At 35.6% G+C, this 19,084-nt stretch overlaps 1 protein-coding gene across 1 annotated transcript; it reads left to right on the top strand.

Annotated features, from left to right (window-relative positions):
* The first annotated feature begins 1,169 nt into the window (after nt 1–1,169).
* Nucleotides 1,170–18,229, top strand: pths (probable ATP-dependent RNA helicase DDX47). The gene is made up of 12 exons (XM_089244759.1): nt 1,170–1,255; nt 3,734–3,827; nt 4,525–4,713; nt 4,915–4,986; nt 5,100–5,170; nt 5,873–5,992; nt 7,538–7,654; nt 8,293–8,439; nt 12,289–12,365; nt 13,609–13,740; nt 14,003–14,132; nt 18,013–18,229. The coding sequence occupies exons 1-12, from the start codon at nt 1,196–1,198 to the stop codon at nt 18,142–18,144; spliced, it is 1,341 nt and encodes a 446-aa protein (XP_089100885.1). The 5' UTR covers nt 1,170–1,195; the 3' UTR covers nt 18,145–18,229.
* The last annotated feature ends 855 nt before the right edge of the window (nt 18,230–19,084 follow it).

The following is a 19,084-nucleotide window of genomic DNA, read 5'->3' as shown; positions in this document are numbered from 1 at the left end:
TTTGCCGAAACACAGGGGTTGCAGTTTTTCGCAGGCAAATGTAAAATTATGCATTTGGTCAGTACTGAAGATCTCGCTCCCAGATCCAATGAAACAACCTTCCACCTTGGCGACATCACTGTAGATCCCTGCAATGAATATAAATATCTTGGAGTCAAGATCAGTGCTGGCCCGGGAATATGGAAGACCCACAACCGGGATCTGACCACAAAAGCTTTAAAATTCCAGGGGCTCATCAAAAGTAGAGCACTCTACTCCTACAACAGATATGAGGTTGCCAGACTTTTATGGAAGGCCGTGGCGGTACCATCTCTTTCTTGTGCAGATGCAGTTCTGGTCTTGGACCAAACAACCAGAAGGGCTCTGGAAGCTGCTCAGACCTCGGTTTGTAGATTCGCCCTCGGAGCGACCTCACTCGCAGCAACGTGCGCAATTCAGGTTGAAGTTGGTATCTCCACCTTTGAAGCAAGGGAAGCAAGATCAAAACTATCATACGTCGCCCGACTTTGGTCACTGGATGATCGTAGAGTGGTGAAAAAACTCTTCATCTACTCTTTTCATTGCCTCCAAAGTACATCCTGGTGGCGTTGGACCAATTTCCTCGGTAAAAAGTATCTTAACACGCCAGTGCTACTAAGCATCCAGCAACCAAGTCGAGCAATTAAAACATCGATTCGCAAGAAAGCCCACGAATTGTGGAGGCAAGAAGTACTAAAGAAATCATCATTGAACTACCATTGCAGGAAGTTAGCCTATTCCTGGGAGAGCGCGTATGATGGATCTCTTCCATCAACACTCTTCTTCAAAGCTCGAACTCGCTCACTGGAGACAAACCACCGTCTTGCTAAGTTCACTGTGAACATGGACGCTACATGCCCTCTTTGCAGGATGAACGAGGAAACCATAGAACACATCCTATTACACTGTCCTGAATTGTCACGCTGTAAAATGTACCTACACGAGCCTCCAGATGTAGATGGAAGTGTTGCTTTCAGACTCGGTCTAAACGTAAAAAGACCATCTGACAAGGAAAAAATCGTGAATGACAGGAAAGCACTGCTAATGCAGTGGCATTGCAAAAGAAATTTACTACGATAAGAAGAGACACCGGTGTTGCGGTGCTAGCCGTTACAAAGACATCCTTATCCTTATCCAAAACAAAGCTGCTTGGCCAAGAATGCAGCTTTGATTCAAGATGGAAGCGCCCAGCGAAAATGAGCCTGGTTGTAATGAAGATCTTACTTTCAAATCTCTGGTTCGTAATTTAACAATTTTAATTAAAAAATTTATGTCATTGAATGAGAAACTAACATTACTCGTTAAAAGCCTCGCTTGATTTTCTTTAGTTTGTCTGTTTCTATTAAAATAATTTCTTCGCGTTGAAGTCAAGACTAGGTAACATGTGGGTCTGATAGGGCATGGGACGATTCTTATTTGTTTGCTTTTTTCACGCTATAAATTCACTAAATTGGGCCCCCCCCCTTCCGTAAAACATATGACCTGGGCGCTCGTCAAAGGTGTGAGGGATGGGCATTCTACGTTTTTAACTATTGGGGAAAAAAAAGTGTTTGTTCCAGTGTATTTTTTAAACATATCCACTCATTGAGAGGCTAAGATTCTGTTAGCGGCGTTGCGCCAAATTTGGCAATTATGTTCAGTTAAAAACTGATTACTATGGTTCTTTGGGTGGGAGATTTATGGTTCTATGGTTTGGCGACTAATGCTTTTCAAGCTAACATGCTATCTTTATATACAGGAGAGCTCCGCTAATCTGAACTAATTGTGACCGGGACCTGTTCGATTGTGTGGAAATGAAAGTGATTTTTTAATTCTTAAATGTTACGTCTTTACTTCAGCCAATGGACCAAGGGGCGATAAGAAACATCGAACAAGTGTACAAAAAATGTTGGTTCAATATCTCATTGAAGATAAGAATGAATCCCTTTCCATTCTCAAAAGAAAGAAAAGTGAAAAATGTCATATACTGGCCTGTGGAAACACTGGAAAATGCGACTGATACCTTGTTAAAGAAAACCTGGGAAAACTAATGGCCAAGACTTGCTTTCTACAATAATCAAAAAAGAATAAAGTAATCTCTGACAAAATACTTCAAGTTTTAAAAGAAAAAGTTTAAGTACCTTCTCCTCTTTGGTCGCAAGAAGGAAGAAATAGGTGAAATGTTATCATTAGACTAACAATCCAGAAATTTTCACGGATGCAGAAGTTGTTTTCGACATTTCCACCAGACAATGACTCATTGCCAAGCGATGGGTTGCACAACTAAAAAATGCAAGTTAAAGTTGGCAAACTCTTGCCATAGTGGAAAAGACCGCAGTAAAAGCCATGGAAAAAACTACCCTATAGAAGTGAAATTTCAGACATTTTTTTTTGGCAGTGGCAAAGAATTTAAAATCCAACTTTCACTTTCATGAAGCAATTTCTGAGAATCTTACCTTACTTCACGAAGGTGAAATCGTAGGTGCCAATGCTTCTGATTTTTCAGCCTTATCAATAACTTCTGGTCGAAAAGTAGATTCTTCCGATTCTAGTATTTTTGTAGAAAAATCCTCAAATTGTGCTTCATTTGAATGAAGAATCCCAAAAGAAAATCTTTTAGTCTTTGCTATTCGAGGCTGACCACTCTTTCTCAGGAAAAATATTGAAAATTAGAACAGAAAGTGTCAATTTTCACCAAATGTGGTGCCAAAGAAAACAAAGTTGCAATTATTACTAAAAAGATTTGGGAAAACTGGTCATATGGCCACTTAATGTAGTCCCCAAAAATCCTTATATGACATGTTTTCTTTGATGCAAAATATTTCATAACATGATAAAATACAGATTTTTCAAGTCTAAGAATTGACACCTATGTTAAATATGTTAAACTATTTTTTTTTTCCTCTGGAATCAGCACTGTTTTTCTTTCAATTAGACAAAAGTGCTGGAGATAAATATGAATAAAAACAATTTTTGCCAAGCAAATTGCTTGTAAAGAACTTCTTAATAAAGCACGTCTCATCTTAATGAAATCCAACAACGTGAATTGATACGAGCTGTATCACAGAAGTAAGAGTAGACGATTCCTTCTCATTTCATTAGTGTTAGTAAAGGTCAGTGAAGTTAGTTCAACGAAGTTGCATACCAGAGTATTAGATAGGTAATATATAAATATAGATCACCATCATTGACTAAGCTCACAATATTTTAATTTTCAACCTTCATATTAAGATATTTGTAAATTTTTTCTTTTTATTTGGCATCTCTTAAAAGCAAACATTGAAATAGTTTGCTGTTTTAGCACTAGATGATATAAGGACTATTTCCTAGGATTATAAAAACAGATGGCAAGATGTGGGAAATTTAGCCATATGCACAGTACTAAAGCTATTACAACCAGGATGAAAACATGGAAAAGAGTAACACAATTATAGACCTTGTATTCTGGTTTTTTCGTAGTATTTTTCCTAACTAAACAGTAACAATTTTTGAGTTGTGGTATTGCAGCCCATGAGCGATGTGTGGATATTAAGTTAAAACATAATATTGATGGAAGTCTAATACAGTGGTGCCTCACAATTTAATGCTTGAGCTCCTTGCGACTGTACATGCAGCGGCTAATTCCAAACTGCTTGGCAAAACTGTATAACAAGAATCTTGTAATTACAAGTGATTCATTTTCTTCATACAAACTTTTTTGTTCTGAATGGTCTTGACTTTTTTCTTTTCTATATAGGGTATCGTTGATGTGCTGTGTGAAGCATGCGAACAGTTGGGGTGGAAAATACCCACTGCCATTCAGCAAGAAGCTTTGCCTGTTGCTTTGAGAGGTAACGTTTTCAAACAGAAAAAAGGAGAAAAAAATTTCAGTGAAAACAAAGTGTTTCTTTTTTTCTAAATGCTGTGGATATGTACTCAGTACTATACGTTTATTTGGTGTACGGCAGAAGACTAAGCTGAGAAGTGATGTAATGTGCATGGGTGCTACTGCCAAAGCTGATATACAGTGTTTTAGCCTAAGCAGTAGCATGCGGGATAGCACTGCACAAATAGCTGGTTTTCGAATCCAGCTTGATGTTATCAAATTTTTGTTTCTTTCCTTTCATTTCCATTTTCTGATCTCTGATTTAGACCAGGATTACACTATGAATGTTTGATGAAAGGTCTTTTACAAAACTTGAAGGAAACAACCAATATGCCTTTTGAACACATTTGCTCAAATGTAATTGATACACGTATTCATTGCATTTTTAAGTTTTATAAAAGAACTTTTATAAGGTAATCCCGGCCTTATTTTCCTTTATAATAGTTTTCTTTGATACTTATGTAGTATGTCGCTGAACATCTTGAGTTGGCGTCTATCCCACACAAACCTGTGGAAATACAGTTTAAAATATATGTGGTACACTTATATGGCATACTTGCTGGCATGTAGCTATGTTTACATGTAAGTCGCATGCTGCACACCAAATAAACACACTTAAAAGATATGACAAGCTTTAATTTGCAAGCATTTTTGGTTTCCAGGCAATGATATTATTGGATTGGCTGAAACTGGATCCGGGAAAACTGGAGCATTTGCATTACCAATCTTGCAGTCACTGCTAAAGAATCCTCAACGGCTGTACTGTTTAGTTTTAACACCTACTCGGGAACTTGCTTTTCAGATATCTGAGCAGTTTGAGGCTCTTGGAGCTTCCATTGGAGTGAAAACGGGTGAGTAAATTGTTTTCTCACAATTTATTTTTGTTTCAACCATTTCCAGCTGGTATTGTTACAAAACAATAGTTTTGGCGCTTAATTCACATCGACTGCAAATGATTTCATGTAGAAGCATTACTAGAAATTTGTATCAAAATCAATATTAAAAAATTGTGGTTAAATTCTCGTTTTCATTAAATTTTATTTTTTTTAAAGCTGTCGTTGTTGGTGGAATCGACATGATGACACAGTGTTTAAATTTGGCAAAAAAACCACATGTAATCATAGGTAACCTTCAATTTTATATCGTATATTCATTCTTAGTATGTTTTTCATATAACACTACTTATTTAATTATGAATATGTTATGCTTAATCTGCATTTGTGTTAAATTGTTTCAGCAACTCCTGGCCGTTTAGTAGATCATCTTGAAAACACAAAAGGCTTCAATTTGAGAGCTTTAAAATATCTGGTAAGCTTATGCATATAAGATTTTCATTCTAGTTTTTCATTAAAAAAAAAATTAGGCATTATACAGATTTTCAAATACAAATACAACGCCACAACAGGCAAATTGCCCAACGAGGTGGCTGTATGGTTCATAGCAATATTTTTACCTCTTTGTTAATGTTTTCATGTTAATGCTTCTTTGTTTAATTTTCATTTATTCCATTCAATATTTTAAACAGTGCCGCAACTAGGAGGAGCAGGCAGGTCTTGTGCCCTGGACCAGAGGGGGTGCAATTTTTATTCTGAAACCTCTCTTTCAACATTACAAGGGGACGCCAAAATGTGCACCCTTGCCCTGGGTGACCAATCATTTAGTTGCAGCCCTGATTTTAAATAAAATGATATTCCATCAGTTTATTGTATAATTAGAATAATTAATTATTCAATAAAAGGTCAGATGAGAGACAATGAAGCTTCTTTATTGACATTTTCTTAAATGATAAGCTTTGACATTTCTTCTCAGTTTTGTTGCTTATTGTAAAAAAAAAAAAAAGTTGTGTATATAATATATATATACACACCTTTTTTTACAATTAACAACCAAATTGAGAAATATGTATATTTCAGTCGTTCCTTGTTATTTAGAAATGTCACCCTTTGTAAGTTTATCAAATTTTATTTTGCATGCTCTATGTTATCTGTCTCTATGCTTTCTAATTTTTAGGTCATGGATGAAGCTGACAGGATTTTGGATATGGATTTCGGCGAAGAAGTTGACAAAATTTTGAAAGCTATACCTAGAGAACGCAACACATATTTGTACTCGGCTACAATGACTCACAAGGTTGAATAATTTATTAAATCTTATGCTTTTTATCACTTAATTAGCAAACATGTTTATTATTGATGTTATATTCTCTCCTTCACTATGCCAAGCAGCTGTGAGAACAGTGTCCTCATCTAGAACTAACCACTGTAATGCTCATAACCTAAATCTCAAGGCCATCTCAAACAGGACTTCTTCCACCCAGGTGCTTATGCTTTCCCACTAAAAATAGTTCTTTAAATTTCCATTTGCAGGATGGTTCATAACAAAGCACAACACTAGTGGCAGCAGATGTACACTTCTGCACTTGGGACATTGTTATATATATATATATATAATCAAAAGGCTAAAGTAATTTCTCCTGGCCTCTCTTGAAAATTTTTGAAAAATTTGATTAAAAATATCTCTTGTAAAAGTTTGGGAACATAGTCAATCATATTCCTTTCCTTAGAATTGAGTTGTTACTTATGAAATTTTCTCTCTATTACAACTGCAGTTTTGAAATAAGTGTTCTAAAGCACGTTTTTTGAAGGTAAAAAGTAACAGGATGTGTCACTCATGGCAGAAATGACTCAGATATATAATTAGTATTAGCATGAAGGCAGAGTAAAAGCTGCCATAGAAAGTTTTTTTTCCAAATCTGTTTTCCCCTACTGAAGAATGAATCCGCTTTTTTTACATGTCATCAGCAGCCTTCTCTCTGCTGTTCGATTGTAATATTTCTTAGCAATGGAGTATGAATGATCGAAAAGTATTAACCCTTAATCAGTCAGGTGGATTTTTAATCTAATTACTTCACTTTTTGAAAACTAATTATTTCAGTTATCATTTTTTGTCGATTTTAAAAAACGGTTAAGAACATGAAGTCAGTTTAAATGTATTCGTAAAAAGTTTTAATCAGGAAAATTCGTTTTATTAGCTTCAAACTTTAAAAAAAGAGAGATTAATTGGGTAGCTTGCTTTTTAAATGTGTAGCTTTGCATGTATGCAAAGGGTCCTTTAGACGTTCATTACTGCAGCCAGTTTGAAGGTAAAAATTCAGAATTGACTTTACACATAAGCTGAGGTCGGTCATTTTCTTTGCATTTTGTATCTTGAATTTGTTGGTAGATGTCCCAATCAATGACAACAGCTCTTTGATTGTTGCAGAGCATGTGTGTCCATGATTTTGTTAACTTGTTAAAATATTTTGTTTGTATTTATTTATTTTTTACCTTGAGCTTTGCAACCCAATTTTTTTTTTATTACTATAGTTTGAAAGCTTATTTGTCATTTATTTTATGGGTGATTTTTGAGGCTCTATACCTTTTTTTTTTAAGACCCTGTATAAACAGTGCGTTAAAAATGATTTTTCAGGCTTTCTATATATACTTGTCATTAACTATGAAAAAAATTACCAGCTCAAAAAAAATAATTAAAAATTGAGGGTTTATAACTTCATAATATCAGCATGTGTTAAGACAATTTTCTTATTTGAACCTTTTTCCCTTGAATCCAATTTCATGCTAAAGATCATTCATGTAGTTTTAACTTTAGTATTTAACATTGTAATGAATTTTTCAGGTTCAAAAGTTACAGAGAGCATCTTTAGTCGATCCAGTAAGAGTGGAAGTATCCAAAAAATACCAGACTGTCGAGAAACTGCAACAGCATTATCTGTTCATCCCTCTCAAATTCAAGGTAGTATTTTTGCATTATTAATAATTTTATCTTTAAAATAAATATGAAATGATTATGAGGCATCAAAAAGCTTACTTTTGCCATTTCATCATACATTAAAATATTTAAGTCTTCATCAATGGGGCAAATGAACAGGTAAATTCACTACAAACAATATTGTATACAATCTACATTAACATTTCAGGTTTTTAGAATAGTTGAGTAATCTTAGAAACAGTCTTAAAAGGAAATGAACCTTTTCTGGATAATATGCTGAGTTGAACTAAGAAAAAGAAAAGTCATCTAGTCTCTGCTAGGAATCAAACCCAGGTCCTCTTGTAAATCAGGCAAGCACACTACTATTATATACACCACAGCTCCAGTAGTGTATATGGTAGCAGACTTGCCTCATTTATGGGAGGACCTGGGTTTGATTCCTGTCAGAGATCAGATGACTTTTCTTTCAGAGTTATAATATCTACATTAGAGATCCCTCTGCATAATATTCATAAAAGGTCTATTTATTTGATGTATTGAGCTGTTGAGCTGAAAAAAGTTGTCACTTAATCTTAAAATCATTAAGACTTTAAATGTTTGTGTATTTGGGATAATATGTCCATTGTCCTTGCTGTTTGTTCATATCTTTTTATTTCTTGTAGGATGTCTACCTTGTTCATATATTGAATGAACTCAGTGGAAATTCTTTCATGGTATTTTGTGCAACTTGTGCCAATACCCAGAGGACAGCTCTGATGTTGAGAAATCTTGGGTTTCATGCAATACCATTACATGGACAGTTAGGCCAGGTAGGTTTAGTTTCAGATGCAACATTTAAATGCAACTTGCATGGTTTTTTTTGTTGAAAGTTTCCATTCTGCATATTTTAAATAAGTTTGTGTAGCACAAGCTGCAGGCATTAAAATAATATGTGCTGAATGTAGTCTAATGAAATTAGAGAAGAATTTTTTTTTCTGAATCAGGTACCAATGCTTCCGATTTACATGATTGGGCATTTACCAGGACATGATAAAAACGAGGTATTTACTGGTAAATACCGTGATAAACACAGTAAAAACCATGTATATACAATTAGCCTCTTAGTGTTGACCATTAATATGCAGAGTAACAGTTTTTTTGTTAACCAATGATTAATAGTTGTTTAAATAATTATCATAAAAAGATTCAAATAAAATTAAGCCTTAATTAAAAAAGATAAATAAGAATTGTTAAACAGATGCTGTTGTAACATGATTAATGTTTGAGTCTTGCAACACACTTTGAATTGGTTTGATGTAAAAACCTATTGTTTTTCCTTGCCCCCTCTCTTTGTATGCATAAATTCTAATAATTAGCATTTTGTACAATTTATAACTTAAACACTAGAGTAAAAAGCCTATATAATGATAATCAAAAGGACCAGAGTAGCATATCGATGTAGAGGAGATCATTATATAAGATTATTGTACAGTGAAAGCTCGTTACAACGACACTCGATATAATGATAAATTCCTGTGCAACGATATTTCTTGGTCTGCAGCACATTATATTGAGGTTTCACTGTATATTACTTTTAGTATAGAGATAGGGAGGCTATTGCCTACTATTTCCATGCTATAAAAACTATTATTGGGTAATACTGATGTCGCTTAATTTTTTTTTACAAACTAATTTTAATAGTTGATAAGGTTTTCGCGGCCATCATTTGATAAAAATTGTTTTTTCGGGTTCGAAGACCGTCGTCCGTTTGAGTTTGTTCTCAACGTTTCCCCAACACTAGTGGTTGGCATCATCAGGAGAAGTGATAAACTGGATCAAAGTCAAGTTTTCCGGAGTCTCAGGTTGTATTTATGCACATAAGTGGCTTGAACTACACTATTGTTTTGTGATTGGTCAGTTGATTCTATGGCTGGCAGCGTATTGTAAACAGTTGTTATGCTGGTAGAACCGGATTGGCCGAGAGATGTGGAGTTATCTGATTGGCTGTTGTCATCATTCTGTTGCTGGACCTTAAAAGGGAAGGTTCTTGTTCTTCTGAGAGCTGGTGTCCAGGATCTGCTCAATTTCAAAGTTTCTTCTCTTCTATTATAGCTGTTTTTGTGCTTGTATATTTCAATAGCCTCTCTGTAGATTCGTGGGAAGAAGTGGTCAACATTAGCTATTACCTGTGTTTTGCTGAACTGTACACTGTGGTTGTCGTAAAGCGCATGCTCTGCCACCGCCGACTTTTCTGTTTGGCCCATTCTGCAGCATCGTTCGTGCTCTTTTAGAGATTGAGCACTTGAAATCAGTTTTCCGCTTTAATGGGTACACGAAAGACGACATCAAGAAAGCCTTACGCTCCATCAAGGAATCACCAACGGAAAATGAGCAGTCACAATCAATTGGAAAAGCTGTGCTGCCTTTTATCCCCGGAGTGACGGCAAGAATCAGCAAGGTCATGAAAAAACATCGTATAAAGACCATTTTCAAACCAACCATAAAAATATGTGAAATGCTACGATCAGCAAAAGACCACTGTGACCCTCTATCAACACCGGGGATCTACCGAATACCGTGCACCTGTGGTCAGGTATATATTGGAACCACAAAAAGATCTGTGGCCACGAGAATAAAAGAGCACGAACGATGCTGCAGAATGGGCCAAACAGAAAAGTCGGCAGTGGCAGAGCATGCGCTTTACGACAACCACAGTGTACAGTTCAGCAAAACACAGGTAATAGCTAATGTTGGCCACTTCTTCCCACGAATCTACAGAGAGGCTATTGAAATATACAAGCACAAAAACAGCTATAATAGAAGAGAAGAAACTTTGAAATTGAGCAGATCCTGGACACCAGCTCTCAGAAGAACAAGAACCTTCCCTTTCAAGGCCCAGCAACAGAATGATGACAACAGCCAATCAGATAACTCCACATCTCTCGGCCAATCCGGTTCTACCAGCATAACAACTGTTTACAATACGCTGCCAGCCATAGAATCAACTGACCAATCACAAAACAATAGTGTAGTTCAAGCCACTTATGTGCATAAATACAACCTGAGACTCCGGAAAACTTGACTTTGATCCAGTTTATCAATTCTCCTGATGATGCCAACCACTAGTGTTGGGGAAACGTTGAGAACAAACTCAAACGGACGACGGTCTTCGAACCCGAAAAACAATTTTTATCAAACTAATTTTAATTATTATAAATGATGTAATCAAGATTTTGGTTCTTTGCCCACTTTTTATTATCACTAAGAGCTTGTGCAATTATTTTTTTAATGTGTATTTATCAGAGGTGGTGTTTACGAAGGACACCCCCCCCCCCCCCCCAAGCAGTCTGTACCAAAGGCTGGTGTAATTTTGTGGTCAAAACATCAAATTGGAACAGAAGGGCAGCAAAATTCTAATAGTCAGCAGGTGACGAAGTCAAAAACCAGCCTTTGCTATTTATAAACAGATACTTTTACTAGAATTTAGAGGCTGTATAGCCTACTTTTGTCTTAATCCATGAGCATATGATAACGATATGAGACTATTTAACAAATCAGAAACATATTTATGTGCTAGCCAAATTGCTTAGGAGCTGAGCATAATTTTTCCTCCCCTTCTGTTGCTAAAAGGCACACTGCCATGACATCAGAAAATTTTGTGTCATTCATAGACTGTAATTGAATAATTACATAAAGGAAATTCTAGTCAACCTGGCGCCCAGGAATTGTCAAGTCCAGCTTTATGGCAAGAAAATTTATAAGAATACGATCAAATAAGCATATTCAATATAAGCACTTCAATATGCATGCTAGTAAGAATATAATAATTTTAGTATTCTGTATTTGCACAACACAACATTGTATAAAAATTATGTATTTCTTTAGGAAAAATTGAAAAAGATAAAAAAGATTTTAAATAATGGCAGAAACAGTGATTCTTTTTCTTGAAGGTGGTAAAAACCGTGGGAAAAATATGTTTTTACCAAGATGGTAAAACCATCAACAGTAAATACTGTGCCAAGTTTGTCTATTTACCCGGAAGCTTTCCAATTTTTTAGCCTAAAAGCAATCTACCAGTTAGAAATAACATTCTTCTAATTTTTTTTTATCTTTATAGAAAAATCCCAAAAAATCCTCATTTGTGTTTAGCTTGAATTATTAAAATCCCTAAAGCAAATATTCTTTCTGTCCTTGCAATCCCAGGCTGACCATGTTTTCTCTGAAAAATATGCGAAATTAGGATTTTAAGCATGGGAAATCAGTAACTAGTGTGAAATATGATGCCAAAGGGGGAGTAAAATTTCCAATTGCTGAAATTGCAGTAAAATTGCCAATTGTGCAAACTAGCGCGCTACTGCGAATCGTGGATTAAAATGAATTCTACAAAAAAACTAATTATGACAAGTATGTGCGATATAATATTTATGATAATTTTCTTTTATAAGAGTTCGCAGAATAATTCTCTCTCAACACTAGCATTAGGGAAATGTGGATAACCTTAGAAATCAATAGGGCTCAGCAAATTGCAGCCTACACATTACCATAAACACTAAAAATTATGATTTGCTGTTGGCTTTGAAGGAATTTAGTTCACACCTATTTTTTTTTTAATTTGATATTTTTGTTAAGCATGTCTGTAAATCTTTTCTTAATTCAAATCTTATTTTTGATTATATCAGGCAAAACGGCTTGGTGCACTGGCAAAGTTCAAGTCAAAAAATAGGTCAATACTGATAGCTACAGATGTTGCTAGCAGGTATGGACATTTTATCATTTGTAATATATCTGTTGGTAGAGAGAAATGCTGTTCATACGAAGTTTGAAAAACTGGGTACTAAGCAAAGATGGATGAAGCTTGGAAAGAAAATTTGTATGCCTCTGCAGGGAACCACACTGCCAACCGCTCGCTGTCCAAGCGATATCATCTATCATTAAGCTATAGAGGACTGACATTTCCTTCCCTTAGAGCCTGTTAACATTAACCGAATATTCAGTCTTTTTCTATTCAGTCAAATCACTATTTGTACCATCCCTACTGTGTGTGTGGGGGGGGGGGGGAATTCCCTGTACTTTTCATGAACAGCAGAGAGTGACATTGTGTGTTTCTCTCTACATGCAAGAGGTTGTACATGCATAGTCCCATTCAGTACACATATACGCTCTACAGCAGTGGTTCTAAAAATTTTATCACTTGTGGCTCTTTCCTTTCCCAATTCATGGTTTGTCTGTGATTTCCCAGAATAGTTTAGCACAGGGGTTCCCTGTGCACCCAACCTTTGTCAGAACCGCCGCTCCACAGATAAGCATTGATTAGGGGAAAGGGTCACTGCAGATGGAAAAAGTTTGAGGGCCTCTGGTTTAGGTTTATAAAGCAGATATTTTCATCATGCATGCTCACACATTTATGAACCACTTCAAAGGTTAAACCATAATAGGTAACCATAAATAGGTTCATGAATCAATATCTCTATCTTGTTGGGACACCCTCTGCTGACAAAGTTGGCAACGGCCCTAGGAGTCGCGATGCACACTGAGAAACACTGCTCTGAGGGAAGAAAATATCCCTTTTTCTTTCTCTAGCTCAATGGTAGAGTACTCGCCTGAAGAGGTTAATGGTTTGGTTCCCCACAGAGGCATGTGAATTTTCTTTCCAAACTTCATCTATTTCTGCTTAATATCCAGTCTTTCATGCTTTGTATATCATTTGGTGTCTCAGACGTTTCTATATTTAAATTTCCATGTTTCATCAACATCCAAGTTTCATATTTGGTACATAACAAACTGAAGTTCTGATAACTATAAATAAATTTTTTTCCATGTTATGATATTGGTCCTTTACACACTTTGCAATTGTGATAACAATACCTGAATGATAGCATTATCCCTGATTCTAGTAAGTGGTGCCAACTGTATTAATGATAACCTTGAGCATTATTTCAGTTGCTTGAGGGAAAAAAATGTTTTTGCAAGTTTTTCTTTAATGAAATCAATCATTTCAGGGGTTTGGACATTCCTCATGTAGATGTGGTCATCAATTTCGACATTCCTTCACATTCAAAAGATTATATTCATCGTGTTGGGAGAACTGCTCGAGCAGGAAGAAGTGGAAAATCCATCACATTTGTGACACAGTAAGTTTGACTTCTTTTTTGAAGGAGTTCACAAAAATAAGTGAATTATAGTTTTACTTACTAATTATTGCATATTTCAGATTGTGTATGGTGATAAAAGAGTTTTGAGATTATGGGGGTGCGGGGCAACTGAATGCTGGCTTAGTCCATATTCCAGGGAATTTCTAACTGATAAGCTACCTCAAAAAAAGTTGATTATGAGAGCTGATGGTGTGTGTGTATGTGAGATTTGCACAATCTGATTATTTTTATATTGGTATAGGTATGATGTGGAGCTGTATCAAAGAATAGAGTTCTTGATTGGCAAAAAGTTACCTCTGTACAAGACAGAACAAGAACAGGTTATGATGCTCATGGAAAGAGTAACTGATGCACAGCGTTATGCAAAATTGGTAAGATGATAATATATTTCTATATTGTTAGAAATATATTACAAAAAAAAAAAAAAGTCGACCCTTATATAACAAATTTTGATATTCAGCGAATTACCTTATTCAACATATTTTTTTTCTGAAATTCTGACAAAAATAAAGGTCAAGCCCCTATTTAACGAATGAAAACTCTTGATATAACAAATTTTTTCGAACTATCCTTCATTTTTTTTCCCCTTCTTGTCACTTAAAACCACAATCTGAAGATATGACTTCCTGGAATTCAACCTTCAGCTCTTTAGAGACAAAAAAAGGGGGGAGGAAATCTCTTCCTTTTTGAGTAAAGGAGATAATAAAGGCATTTAGATTGTGCAAGGGAAGGTTTCAGTGGTGAAATTGAATACGAACACCGTGAAACATTGTGGTCTGCATGTTTAGATTTTATTAAAGAAATATACAACCTCTGACAATAAAGTTCGGTGAATAGTCCCGTAACATTAACGTAGATGAAATGTTAACGAAAGTTACCTTACTGTCCTTCGAAATAGTCACCTCCCATTACTATGCACCGCTGAGATCTCCTATACATGTCCTGGAAACTTTGCAAGAAGTCTTCTTTTGGGATGGAGTTCAAAAGCCTCGTCATATTTCGATGGATGTCAGGAATATTGTCAAATCTCTTTCCTTTCAAAGCTAGTTTGCATCGTGGGAATAGGAAGAAGTCTGGAGGATTGAGATCTGGCGAGTATGGTGGATGTTCAATTTTCACCACCCCCTTTTTTGCCAGGAACTGTTTGACGATATTGGCTGTGTGAGGGCGAGCATTGTCGTGAACAAGAAACCATGAACCTTGTTGTGCGTACTGAGGTCGTACCCTGCGTAGACGTTTCATGAAATGGGTCAAAATTTCAATGTACCTTGCAGCATTCATTGTCGTTCCCTCAGGTATAAATTCCTTGTGGATAATGCTTTGACTATCAAAAAAGGTGATTAGCATCGTTTTGATGCATGATTTTTCTGCTCTGACCTTCATGGACAGTGCTTGATCTTCATAAACACGTACCAGCATCGCGTGAATTCTTACGGTGTCTTGCCAAGCTTAAAACAAAACTTTAAATTGATCTTTTGTTCGCTCATTTTCCTGTTCTCAGTTAAGAACCAACGCACTGAACAAGCACTTTGTAAAACAAGTCTTACAACGGAATACAAACGACGCTCAATTGAACAACGGTGGTGGCAGATGGTCAACACCTGCCGCTACGCATGTGCAGCGTTTTGCTTCGCCAGTGTTGCCAGATCGGCCGTTCCGACTTCATTCACCGAACTTTATTGTTAGAGGTTGTATTTACTTTGCAGTTGTATGCACTGTCTTTACAAGCAAAGAATGTTGGGTTATCTGAAAAGAAAGAGTGTTTTTCGGTTAATGAAAACAAAAATGACAATTTCAACAGAATTTGATAAAATTTGTACTGGTTCAATACATCCCTGGATTTTCTACATTTTCAGGGTTCATACGGGTCAGGGAAACCTGGAAAATTCAGGGGAATTTTTTTTTACTAAAAAAAGTTTGCGAAATCAAGGAAAATGGCCCATTTTTGTTTTAAAACCTGGAAATTTCAGACAATGACCTGGAAAATCGTCATGATTGTCATCTGATCGGGATAAAAGATCGATAAAATAATAATAAGAGAAAAAAATTCCCATCGGGGTAAAAAAAAAAGGAATTCTAACATCGTAAATATTGATAATCCGTAAAATATCACAAAAACTATAGGTACTGCCAAAGAGGAACGAGGATTTCGTAAGTTTGCTTGGAAAAGTGTATTGCTACGACTTTATTGTAACTCTTTCTAGTGCTTCCATAAACATCATGACTGTGCATCGTAGAAAGCCATGGGTACAAAGCTCAGTTGCGATGATTTTGTAAGTTGACTTCAGTTAGCAATGGGGGATGACGCATGTGTATATTTTGATTTTCCACATGGGTATTTTTATTCAAACACAATGAGTTGTAAGAAAACTTGTGTGGGTGGATAAAAACCTGAATCGTCAGTAGGCTGATTGGATCAAAGCAGTCAAAAATGACCTGCATTGTGGTGTAAGCTTTGCTGCAAAACTCGCAACATGGGCAGATTAGTTATCCAGAACCATGCCAAGCATGTGAAATCAGAGGAGTTCAGTGAACAACACCCCCCCCCCCCCCCGATTGCTAAACTTCTCTGTTCTAGTCTTACGCGAGTGCAAGCAAACTGTAAAGAATTTCGATGCAGTGAAACTAACTACATCTTTGATTAATTATGTCACAAAGGAATCAACTGTAAAGGCTTAAATCTTGTGGGCATTGAAATTGCAGAAAAGGGAAATCTTTCATTTCTTAATTGCTTTCCATTTTTCTTATCCATCAGGCATATTTGAAAAGCATAAATACGTGTAAAAAAAATCTATGATTATGATGTCATTATGATATTGTAATTAAAATTATCAATTTTATAATTAATATAAACAATTTGATAATTTTTTGTAAGTCTTTATTAATTTATATGAATTTTTTGATTTAAAAAAATACCTGGAGTTTTTTGAAAATTTGACTGGAAAACCTGGAAAAGTCAGGGAAATTTTTTTGCAAAAATGAGTATGAACCCTGATTTTGATATCCCACATTTGCAGACGACAAAATAAAAAACAACACAATTTTTCTATCACAATTCATTTATTCATATGAAGCAATGCTAATTTCGGGCTTAACATACCTTTCAAGAATCATAATACACTTGCAAAAATTGCTACCACAGGGAGTATAAAAAACCGGCTTGCCATTTGGAATCGGCAATAAATTGTAGGTCCCACAGAGAGAGTGAGTCTAATTAGCCCTCGTGTGCAGAAAATGATCAAATAATCCACTTACAAGTTAAGGTCAGTTACATAAATCAGTGGAATAGAGTTTGTGAATATTTTCAAGTTATCTCACCAAATTTCAGAACCATACATATATAGTTTTTCAGAGGTTGAGATTTCCAGCAGTGAAAATGGTGAATCCTTCAAGCATTGACATGGATGTCGTACCGCACAAGAGCTGTAACATTGTTAGATCACGATTGCCATATCTTTGCTGGACTACTATCCCAGCATCATCGCTGTATCATGATCGCATCTCCACAACAAGCTTAAATATGATTTCAGTTCTCAATTAAAAATATCTGAATTTCCAGATGTGTCTCAGCACAGACTATTAAGTATTAGGATTCATATTAGATTAATTTCCCGGGCAAATGTAATGCAGGTACAGAGATAAAGACAAAAAGGAATATGAGCACAATTTTCAGTCACAAGATGTGTATATATAACAATAAAAAACAACTCATTTACATATTTCCACAGTATTAAAACATTTGAATGTCAGAATTTTTGGATGGCAATAATATGATGGCCATTATCAGTGACACACAATCACCTCGGGAATTGCAGACAAGAGACGGAATGTTCCGTCCAGTATTGTATTGTCCAGTTAATGATGTATTTAACTGATTTTATGATACTTTTATGATAAATAATTTAGAAAAACTTATCAGGGTTCAACTGTGTATGCAGTCATCAATTTTGACAATCGATGAGGTACTCAAAATTTTATTGTAATTCCTCCGGGGGGGGGGGGGGGCATAAGTTAGAAAATCCCTGTTTTTTAGCCAACAAATAGAAGATCAAATTCGTCAAAAATGGATTGTCTTCTTGGCAGGTTAATCTGAGAGTCGATACATGTGTTGATCTTACATTCTGTTTTGTGGTTGATGAGTTTTTTTTTCTTTTGATTTTGAGGAAAATATATTTTTTTTCTTTGTGATTGTAGGTGTCTATACCATTCTGATACTTTTTAATGAATTTCATTGATGTATATTTTTTATAGGAAATGAAAGAACTTGAAGAGAAAAGCAAGAAAGGTAAAAAGCGGAAAGGTGCTGACGAAGAAGATGATACAGAGGAATCGAAAGGTGTCAAAAATAGAATTGGAAAGAAAAAGAAATTCAAGGTTAAATGATGTGGATGAATATGCGCTGAACATTCTACTTGTAAATAAACTGGTTTTCGACGTTTGAGATCATTAAACATGTTTTTGTTGTACAGTATTGTAATATTTATATGGCCACACAGAAAAGGTTTTATCCGTTGATCATAATCGTAGTGTGCAAATGAAATTTAGTGATATTGTGTGATATACAATTAAGTTCCTGAGATAAATGAGAATCCTTAAAAATTGAGGAAATCTAATTCATGCACAAACAGGTTTTTTTCCCCTTACCTGTCACAATGAATGGAAATGGTTTATAATTTTCTTATTTCAAAAATAGTTTGAGGATTTAAAAATCAAAACCACAATCACATTTTTTTCATTCGACTTTACAATTGTTGCCAGTGGCCTCTTAGCATTCATAGCAGTAGCAACTATGAAGAGTCCAAATCAAGATATTTTGATCAGAAGGAGGTTCTGGGCCTGATTACTGGATGGTAAATAGTACATTTTCTGAGGGTCAGGGGGGTTTCCCAATGTAAAGAACACATCCTCGTTGAATTCCTATATTTTTACCAAAGTCTGGGAAGGACTCCTTTATACAGTGTAAACTTGATGCGCGTATAACTCGACTATCCCAGTTACTCAACATCTATTGTTTCAGTGGTGGGGGGGGGGGGAGGGGGAAATGGCACGTGGCAAACACATCCCACTTAAGTTTACTATGATTTGTATTGCATTATCACAACTAATTTTCAGAAATTAACCACGTTGTGATCAGTTGGAGAAATTTTATGACATTGCTCTCGTTTAAAAATTTTATGTGCTATTGCTTCTGCTATTTGTCGATTGATATCTTTGGGCCAGGTTACTTTTCGGTTTGGAATCTGAAAACTCAAGCCATGGACCATGGAAGTCCCAGATGTTAATGATTTCTGAAAATTTTTTTGAGCGAGTGATAATCAAGGAA

The sequence above is a fragment of the Pholcus phalangioides genome, unplaced genomic scaffold, assembly GCF_987345545.1.
Source record: "Pholcus phalangioides strain wild (caught in Gottingen) unplaced genomic scaffold, Ppha-v1.0 ptg000015l_1, whole genome shotgun sequence".
Taxonomy (NCBI): domain Eukaryota; kingdom Metazoa; phylum Arthropoda; class Arachnida; order Araneae; family Pholcidae; genus Pholcus; species Pholcus phalangioides.
This window is presented reverse-complemented; position numbering and strand designations above follow the sequence as displayed.

Excerpts from the sequence above, each read along its gene's own strand:
- pths (XM_089244759.1), top strand. The coding sequence starts at position 1,196 with ATGGAAGCGCCCAGCGAAAATGAGCCTGGTTGTAATGAAGATCTTACT. Across the intron at positions 7,655-8,292 it reads TCATCCCTCTCAAATTCAAG|GATGTCTACCTTGTTCATAT; the intron begins GTAGTATTTTTG and ends TATTTCTTGTAG. Across the intron at positions 13,741-14,002 it reads TCCATCACATTTGTGACACA|GTATGATGTGGAGCTGTATC; the intron begins GTAAGTTTGACT and ends ATATTGGTATAG.